Raw genomic sequence first — 10,517 nt, 5'->3', positions numbered from 1 at the left:
TCGCACTCCTACAACAGAAGCAAAAATTCGAAACAGCAAGAAGTTGATTTTAAAAGTCTGCATCATCACTAACTCATTTCCAAGTTATTTCCTACTAATACGATATCAATATGTCTTTTGCTAACCTCATTATACAGATAGAATTATACGGTTTACTGGTTATGAGTCCATTTTGTTGGATTTAGACGCAACTATTGGCTTAAAAACTTGATGAGTGCTAAAAGTAGAGGTGTTATATTTATATTAAAGGAATATTTCGAACATAATGTGGAATGAGCTACTGCTAATTTTCTTTGAGAGGTATTTCATTCTTCATAAAAATTAGATTTGAATATATATACAGATTATTGGTACAGACCCTTGACAAAACCAGTGGTGTAAATTTTTGTAAAGCATGGTAGTAGTAGTACAACAATTTTACTGAAAATAATCATTTTTTATATAATAGCACAACAAAGGTGGAGCTTACGAGGATGTGTTAAAATAAAGAAAAGGAGTATGGAGCATGAGACCATTTACCGAAACCAATATAAAAATAAACCACGAAACACTACAATATAAAGCCCCAAAACAACACATAAAAAAATACACAAAAATATAGAGAAATAACCCTCTGAAAATATAGTTAATCTGTTTGAAAAGCATACCTACTGAGCCACTCAACACGTAAATCAGATTTAAACCGGTTAAAATTACCATTATCATTAATATCATTACTAAGTTTGTTCCAAAGCTTGAAACCTCTATAAACAAGAGAAAAAGAAGACTTACTAGAAGCAAGCCGAGGAACCTCAATATTTCCTCGCATCCGAGTATCGGGCTGGTGAACATCTGACCTCTCACAAAACATACCTGAAAAACAATCTGGAAGGCCTTCATTATGATACTTATGCATAAGAATCAAAGAATAAAAATCATGCAATCTGGCTGCAGGCATTATATTTATTTCACAAGAGACCGACCTCATGGACTCCCGGTTCCCCACACCACAAAATATGCGGATAGTGTTATTCTGGATCACATGGATTGGACGAAGTAACGAGGGGAAAGTACCAAGCCATATCGAGGAACAATAGAAAATATAAGGGCGAATAAGGAAAAAATATAACGACCGTAAAATATTTGGGGGGAAAATATGTTTTAATTTACGCATCATGGCTAGGTTACATAACAGTATTTTAGAAATTTACTTCACAAGGTCCTTAAATGATAGGGTTTTATCAACTTTAATTTCGAGATATTTGGTGAACCGTGTAGGTTTGATAATTCCCCGCTCTGATCAGTTCAGTTATCCAAGGATAAAAATTTGGAGATCTAGAAAAAATAACAAAATTTGACTTTTCATATTTAGGTCAAGCTAATTGACCTTTAGCTATATGCACATCCTGGTCATTGCTGCATTTAATGTTGACATAAGCAGTTGTTCCGTAGGGGCAATACGCATAAACGTTGTGTCATCCGTAAATAAGGGCGCAGTGACCTGTGTTTTTCTCGGACCATTATCAACAAAATCCATAATTCTGGGTAGGGCATTAACAAAATCAGGCAGATCAGCAGGACCCAATACGGAACCTTGAGGAACTCCACAACTAACACCATTTTTACCAGACGAAATTCCATGTAAATTAGCATACTCCTGTCTATTTTGAAGATAATTATGAAGCTAACTCAACGTTGCTCCTCTTAGTCTGTAAAATTCACATTTTCTTCATTAATTACCGAAGTAATAAACGAAATCGCCATTTCTGTTGTTTTACCTTTCCTGATACCGAATTGATTTGGATGTAAAAGTTTATGTCCTTCCAGATGCTCATATATTCTATCATTAAAATATTTTTCTAGAACACGGGAAATAACAGGTAATAACGAAATTGGACGATAATTAACCAGATCCTTCTTATTACCACCTTTAAAAACCGGGGTCGTTCTTGCAATTTTAAGACAATTAGGAAACTTATCCTGTTTCAGGCAAGCATTAATAAAGGAGGTGAATATTTTTGAAATTATTGGAAACGCTGTTTTTCAAACAAGAAGATTAATGTAATCACTCCCAGCCGAAGTACTTTTCATCTCAAAGATTATTTTAAGAATTTCATCTTGTGTGACAGGTCTTAGATACATTGATATATCAACAGGAGTCCCCAGAAAAGTCTCAAAGGGGAAAATCAACATCAGAAGCTGCTGTGGTGCGAGAAAGTCGAGCCCCAACAGTTGCAAAATGCTCCAACATAGCATTACAGACGTCTTCTGGCTCACTCGAAGCTGACCCATCGCGAGTAATAACCTCATCGGGCAAAGCAGAATCTTTTGAAGATTTAGAATTAGAAGATTAGATTGTTTTAGATGTTTTACCACAAGCTTCTTTAAACTTACTTTCAAGATATTTTTTCTTAGCACATCTCAGGAGTTTGTTAAAAGCATTTCTATAATTTTTATAAATTCGTGTGCAAACAGAATTATCTTCATTCCTTACTGAATTAAATAAAAAAAAAAACTAATTTTTTTAGCTGAAAGTAAGGAGCGACATTAAAACTTAAAACGAACAGAAATTACTCCGTATATCAAATGGGTTTTCCCCTCCGCAATCCCTCACTCTTTACGCTAAAGCTTTTAATTGTTTTAAAAAGTAGAATTGTGGCAAAGAGTCAAACTTTAGCGTAAAGAGCGAGGGATTGCGGAGGAGACAACCCATTTCATATACGGAGTAATTTCTGTTCGTTTTAAGTTTTAATGTCGCTCCTTACTTTCAGCTAAAAAAATTAGTTTTTTTTTTATTTAATTTCTGAACGTTTTTGAACTAATGCATGTTTGGTTTTGGCTCTCCGCACATAAATTATTAAAATGAAATTTGTATATTAATTCTTTTTTTTTTGCTAAATGGCTTTCTCTTAGTTTTGATCAGACGATTTTGAGAAATAAGGGGTGGAGAAGGAGGCCTAGTTGCCCTCCAATTTTTCGGTTGCTTAAAAAGCCAACTAGAACTTTTAATTTTTAAAGAACGTTTTTATTAGTAAAAAATATACGTAACTTAAGAATTAAGTTACGTAACAAACTTTCATAACCTTATATTTTTATTATGTATACGAGGGGGTTTGTACCCTCGTTAATACCTCGCTCTTTACACTAAATCGTAAGTTTTGTCCCAATTCTTTAAGAATGACCCCTGAATCAGAAAGGCCTTAGAATAAATAGTTGAAATTACTAAAAATACTTTAGCATTAAGAGCAAGGTATTAGGTATTAGGAGGAGGTGAGCCCCTCATATGCGTAATAATTTCTGTTCGTTTTAAGTTTCAGTGCTACTTCTTCCTTTCATTTGAAAAAACGTTTTCATGTTTATTTTTCATTGTTTTCTTATAGTAATGCTAGATAATCCTGCGCCCTTTTCATTGAATGTTTCTTCCCCCATGACAGATTCCTCCAAGGAAAGATCCTCCAACATAGCCCCCTCTCCTCAGCCCCACCCCCAAACAAAATAAAATCCCCTGAAAACGTCTGTACACTTCCCAATAACCATTACTATATGTAAACACTGGTCAAAGTTTGTAACTTGCAGCCCCTCCCCCAGGGATTGTGGGGGAGTAAGTCATCCCCAAAGACATAGTTATTATGGTTGTCGACTATGTTGAACAAAATGGCTATCTCAAAATTTTGATCCGTTGACTTTGGGAAAAAAATGAGCGTGGGAGGGGGCCTAGATGCCCTCAAATTTTTTTGGTCACCTAAAAAGGGCACTAGAACTTTTCATTTCCGTTAGAATGAGCCCTCTTGCGACATTCTAGGACCACTTGGTCGATACGATGACCCCTGGGGAAAAGAAGAAGAAAAAAAAACAGACAAATAAACACGCACCCGTGATTTGTCTTCTGGCAAAAAATACAAAATTCCACATTTTTGTAGATAGGAGCTTGAAACTTCTACAGTAGGGTTCTCTGATACGCTGAATCTGATGGTGTCATTTTCGTTAAGATCCTACGACTTTTAGGGGGTGTTTTCCCCTATTTTCCTAAATAAGGCAAATTTTCTCAGGCTCGTAACTTTTGATGGGTAAGACTAAACTTGATGAAACTTATATATTTAAAATCAGCATTAAAATGCGATTCTTTTGATGTAGCTATTGATATCAAAATTCAATTTTTTTGAGTTTTGGTTACTATTGAGCTGGGTCGCTCCTTACTACAGTTCGTTACCACGAACTGTTTGATTTTATATAGCTTATCTTTCGTGTTGATACACCGGAGCAAACTGGGTGACAACCACGGCTTTTTGGGTACCTTTTTTCTTAACCATGTCCAATCCTCAATACAAGTTTTAATCAGAACCGAAATCAGTGCATCATAAAATCTTTGAAAGATTATACTTATATCGTCTGTATTTTTATTGAAATTATTCCAATTAATATCTGAAGTCTCTTGTTTAAAATTTTCAAGATTATTCTGGTTAAGCACAGGGAACGCACTCATTTCAAATCTGGAACCTTGCTTTCCCGGGATACAAAGTTTAAAACTCGCCGAAATCCCAAAATGGTCTGATACATCTGATACAATAACTCCTGGATCTGAAAAATTTAAATTAGAAAAAATATTATCAAGAAGTTTTGACGTTAATGCCGTAACGTGCGTACAAATATTAATAGTAGGGAACAAACCGTATGACATGCATAGCTGTAGAAATTCCATAGAAGTATTCGAATTCATGTCACGTAGGTCAATGTTGAAGTCCCCTAGCATGAAAAAAAGGTGTGAACCAATAGGTAATTTCTCCAATTGTTTTTCCAAAAGATCCATGAAAGCAGGTATGGACCCAGATTGTGGTCTATATAGTACTACAACCTAAACTTCTTTTGTCTTAAGCCTTAATTGAAGAATAAGTGGCTCAAACAACATACCTTGACGTAACATTAGATCAGTTTTTACCAAAATCTCAATATCACTCCGTATATACGCTCCAGTTCCTCCGTGTTGTCTATTCTGACGATTCTTATTACAAAGTGTATACCCTGGAATTTGTAAGAGAGCCGAGTTCTGCTCATTAAGCCATCTTTCCGTGAGACCAATAACCTCAAAAATGGAAAGTTCACATATCTCGCTAATAAAATTGAAAAATTCAAACTTTGTTTCAACAAAGTTTGAAAAGTTGTATTAATATTAAAAAAAATAGTTCGCCCCTAATGGGGAGTAATTTACTGCTAATTTTCTTTAAGGGGTATTTCATTCCTCATAAAAATTAGTTTTGAATATATACAGATTATAGGTATGGACCCTTGACAAAACCAGTGACGTCAATTTTTGTAAAGCATGGGCAGCAAAATTGTAATTTTCAAAATTAGGGGGGGGGGATTTAGTCAATTTTTATCGATAGAATTTTTGTGGATTTGGCCACTTTCAAATGAAAATTCCAAAAAGGGAATTTAAAAAACTTTGGTGGTACCTCCCCTCCCCATCCCCATAATAGACGCTGCTGGGCAAACTTGAGGATTGTAAAATGAATAAAGAGGAAAATAAGGTATATTGAATTTTGACTATCCGGCTGTTTTTGTCAAATTTTTATTGGCCGTCTTTAGCAGGAGAAAAAAAAAATACAAAACAGTAAGCTGGAATAGCCTTATACCATTGAAAACAAAAAAGGAATGTCAAATCTTTAAATTAATTTTTATTTTATATTATTTCACAGTCTTAATAACCCATTTCAATGGTTTTTCTACAGTCTTGTTGTTTACTATCTGAAGCATGAAACAGCTTATTTTTCACCAACATTTTTCTATTTTTAAGGGATTTCTGCATTTATCGCATTTATCTAAAGCTCCAGCAGTGGCACCAATTGGAGGAAGGATTTTCTTTTCCTCCCCCCTATATTTTGAATAATAACTCTTCAGTCTTTTAATTTAAAACATACTCTTGTTTTATTATTTTCATTGGAAGAAATAGACACCCCAAATAGATTTTGAAAAGTGATTTTGCCCCCCCCCATCATCCAACTCGCAGTATCTTTGTAAATTGCTTTTGTAAAAAAAACGTTCGCCTTTATTTTCTTTTTTCAAAGCCCGCAACTATGAGCAGTGTAATCAATAATATGTTATTTGTCATTTGCTTATTCTCTTGTTGTTCTATCTAAAAATGCCAAATTATAAAACAGAACTAAATGCTGAATTACAAAACCGATTATTTTATAGAATTACGTTTTTTTTTAATTATGAATTTTTTTAATTTAAAAACAGAAATAACAGAACGAAATGTTATCGCCACTCACAATTCGTCGCTTTCATTCCCGTAGAAGAAAGGAATAATTTTGAATATATTCCTTTAATGATTTGTTAGCCTGTGGTACTCATGATTTTTAATTAGTTCTTGAATTCGTTTTATCCACATAATGAGCTCCAAAGGAGATATGGATAAAAGAGGTAGGTTATCGCTGAGTGGATTTTTGTACCAAGCATTTGCTTGTCACAGGCTAGGCTAAAGTCTTTAATTTTAGGCTGTGATAACCTCTTCACACTTTGTTTCATCATTGAATATGCACTAAAACAACATTCTGTAGTTTTGGCAACCATTTTGTGCATAACTACATCAAAAGAAAACATTCTACTAAAAGTTAATGAGTAGCTAGGCTGTTTGATTTTTGTTTTTTGCTGTTTCTAAATATGCCTACAATATACACTTTTCTGACAGTAAATATTTCACTTTTTATATTATTGACTTAAGAATAAAGAGAACATACCATTTAATGCCTTTTTATGCTCTTTCCAAATATAGGCTAACAGGCTATTCACTTTTACAGCTAATGAATTTGGTCAATGTTGATATTAGCTTAACAATTGTTTTGGGTCATGAAACTATTGTTAATAGATACATTTTGACTTTTTGAACATCTTTTCTCTCTTGAAAAACTACCACAAACTCACTGTTATGGAGTTAGGCTATTATATATTTGCACATTAGGGGGGGGGGGGGTAAAGCATGGCATATATTAAATATAGCAATGGTTAGTTTACATATTTAATATATGCTATGCTTTACCCCACCTCCCTAATGTGCAAATATATAGCCCCAATTTGTTTCTAAACTATTAGGCTACAGATTTGCAATTTCAAATATCCAATCAACAAAAATGGAAATTAGGCCTATTGCAATTCTTTACATATAAATACAAAAATGTTTGGTGTTGAATAACTCCATAACAGCAAGTTTGCAGTAGTTTTGCAAGAGAGAAAAGATGTTCAAAAAGTCAAAATGCATCTATTAACAATAGTTTCATGACCCAAAACAATTTTTCAGGTAATATCAACATTGACCATGAATCTTACCCCTATGTACAAATGTACATAGTGTACAAATATTTGTACATTAGGGGGTAGAGGAGGTGGTACAGCTTAAATTTACCTCTCACTTGTATAAGAAATAAACTTTACCCCCCCCCCCTAATGTGCAAATATATAGCCTACTGTTAATTGGTATATAGCCTATAGAGAAGGAGTTAAAATTTGTTTGCAGCAAAAGTGATTATTATATTTGGAAAGATAATAAAAAAGGCATTGAGAGGTATGCTCATTTTAATCATAAGTCAATAATATGAGGAGCAAAATATTTACCTTTCTGACAATCTATCCCTCTGATGCTCATAAAGCCATAAATATTAAGTCTGCATTTACAATTAGGCTACTCCCCAAAAGAAAACACTATAAAGTCCTGAGCCCATCTAGCTTAAAATAAAAATAGAATTCTGAAGTAGGCTAGGCCTATTCTAAAACATTAAGGCTACTTTGATCATATGCTATCTAAAAGTACTTCAGTTTAGGCTACTTGTGTAGTAATTTGGATAACCTGAATATTGTAGAGAGTTACAACATAGCCTATTTTGGAAACAGACTGAAAGCTATTAGCCTATTGTGATTCAGGCTACCCTCTATTTGCTCCATTAGAGTAGTAGTTGAGCTGAAAATGTTTGTTTTAAACTCAATGTTAGATTTCAGTAAATTTTAGATTAGCTAGGTTAGGAAAATGAAAGTTCCAGTAATGAATCCTGGGCCAAAAAAATACCCTGGGGAGTTGTCACCAAGCTACCATATTAACCCTTTTCTGATTTATAAGTCTTAGAAATTTGTATACTTGACAGGTATTAGATCTATTAGAATTTTGACAAACAGTATTATACCTCAATTTTCAGTTTAATTTTCTCTGGTTCAGTTTTGAAAATGCAATTCCTGTTATTCAAGTAGAATTTTAGGCCATATTGATGTTTTCCCCCTAAATTTAAGAAATGTATTTACAGATCTTTGAAAGCTCATAAATTCTGATTGTGCAAAGTTGTGGAGCTGAAAGCAGTTTTGGTGCTTTACTTAAGGAGAAGACATTGTTTTGATCCTAATGAAATATCACAAAATATGATGAAAATATAATACCTCAGAAATAAATTTGGGCTATATATTTGCACACTAGGGGAGGGGGTTAAATTATAGCAGGTCTACATGCAGAGTGTATTAGGTAGAATCATTCTGCATATTATGAAGTAAGAACTGTTTTCTATCTTCACACTGTCCAAATACTTTACCCCCACTCCTCCTAATGTGCAAATATATTACCTTAATTTGCACTTCAGAGCAAATTAAGATCCATCTTGATCTGCTAATTGCTCCATGCTTGATGATGTGAAGGATTAAACATCAAATGCATCCCACTGGTACTTCCAGTAAACACCATTCTATTCAACATCCAATGACTTCTTGAACAATTCATTATTGGGTGCCAAGACTGTTTTATTTGAGAGACAATTCTAGTGGTTTACTACACAGCAGGAGAAAACTTATTGGTGTTGGGTTTTGACATATGGCTTGAACAGCTTCTTTGAATGTCCCCTCTTGTCATTGCTAATGTTTTGGGAAATTGGCAAATGAATTGGGGGGTTTCTTGGGAAGTAAGCTTATATGTTATAAGTATATCAGCTCTTTGTTGGTGGTAAACCAGTGTAGGCTACATAATTTAAGCTCCTTTAAAAATTCATGATAAGGCTTGTCTCTCATCTTAGATACTGCCTTTTTGGCTCTCCTTTGCACTCCTTCCAGAAGCTGTACATCACCCCTGTATCCCAGTGATGCTGTGCACATTTCAGAGTTAAGTACTGGTCTGATAAGGGCCTTGTACAACCCCACAACAACATAGGGAGACTTAATGGATATAGTTTTCTTTAAGAGTACTAGGACAGAGTTTGCATGAGGCATGGTCTTTTTGCAGTTTGAATGGAATTTACACTGATTGTCCACAAGATTCCAAGATACCTTTCTTAATCCACACTTTGCAGCTCTTGAATGTTATTCACAGTTTGGTTTACATAGTATACTTGAAACATGGGTTGGACTTGCCAAAGGAATAACACTAAATTATCAATATTGAAACTCATGTAACATGTTGTTGCCCACTTTTGAATATAGTCAAGATCTGCTTATAGTGAATCATGATTGATTGCACCAAACAATTTTGAGTCATCAGCATAAAGACTCAGATGATCTGCAGTTAATTAAGAAATCATTTGCATATATATTGAATAGGGTAGGTCCTAAGACACTACCCTGCTGGACATCACTGGTGACTCCACATCCCTCAGAGAGGATTGGTTTTCCTTCATTAGTAAAAAGCCTTACTCTGTGTGTTCTATCTGTAAGAAAATCTGAGACCCAGCCCACAAGGTCTGCATTAATTTGAAGAGATAAGTTTTTTGTTCAAGTGTGAATGCAGAACTTTATCAAATGCTTTTGAAAGATCAAGCAACAAAATATCCACAGGTAAGTGCTGATCAAGCATGTCTGTTATAACATCATAAGTCTTTGGCAGATTTGTTTCTATAGACTTTTTGGGTTGAACACCATGTTGGCTGAGCAATAGTATCCCATTAAGTTTGAGGTGCATCATGACAGAGTCATATACCACCCTTTCCAGGATGTTAGCAACAGCAGAAGTTATACTTATGGGATTGTAGTTTTCTGCACTAGCTTTATTTCCCTTTTTGAACAAAGGGATGACAAATGCGGTTTTCCAATCTGTTGGCCCTCCCTTGGTACATTTGGAGACTTTGAATAATTGGGAGAGTTGCTTGGCAATGTCTTCAGCAACTGGTTTGTTGGTATCTAGTAATTTAAGTTGTTTGAGGATATTCAAAATTTCAATCTCAATGGGCTCCATTGAATGGTGGATTTGTGTAGGTTCAAAACATTGGATGGGTCAGTATCTGATGTGCTACTAAAACAGACAGAAATGAGAAGTTCAGCTCATCTGCAATTTCTGTGACATCTGTTGGTTCAGCTCCTGAAGCAGTTAGTTTAGATATTGATTGCCTACCAGGACTTTTACATGACACATATTGCCAAATTTTCTTTGGGTTATGCTTGCAGTCTCTAGCTTGTGTGGCTTCATGGTTCTGGTTAAGTTTCTCACTTACCTCTTGCTCTTTTGAACTTCTTGTACTGGTTTGGACTCTCAGCTTCTTTGTATTTTTCCAAGATCTCTTTTTTATTGAGTTGCTTCTTAA

General features: G+C 34.6%; 1 protein-coding gene across 1 annotated transcript; it reads right to left on the bottom strand.

Moving 5' to 3' along the window:
* Positions 1–9,685: 9,685 nt before the first annotated feature.
* LOC136025811 (uncharacterized) lies at positions 9,686–10,171 on the bottom strand. Its single transcript, XM_065701802.1, has one exon. The coding sequence runs from the start codon at positions 10,169–10,171 to the stop codon at positions 9,686–9,688; it is 486 nt and encodes a 161-aa protein (XP_065557874.1).
* Positions 10,172–10,517: the final 346 nt, after the last annotated feature.

The sequence above is a fragment of the Artemia franciscana genome, chromosome 4 (genome assembly GCF_032884065.1).
Source record: "Artemia franciscana chromosome 4, ASM3288406v1, whole genome shotgun sequence".
Classification (NCBI taxonomy): domain Eukaryota; kingdom Metazoa; phylum Arthropoda; class Branchiopoda; order Anostraca; family Artemiidae; genus Artemia; species Artemia franciscana.
The sequence above is the reverse complement of the archived record's forward strand: the minus strand, read 5'-3'. Positions and strand labels throughout refer to the sequence as shown.

Bases quoted from the DNA above. Each gene is read 5' to 3' on its own strand.
- LOC136025811 (XM_065701802.1), bottom strand. From the start codon at position 10,171: ATGGAGCCCATTGAGATTGAAATTTTGAATATCCTCAAACAACTTAAA.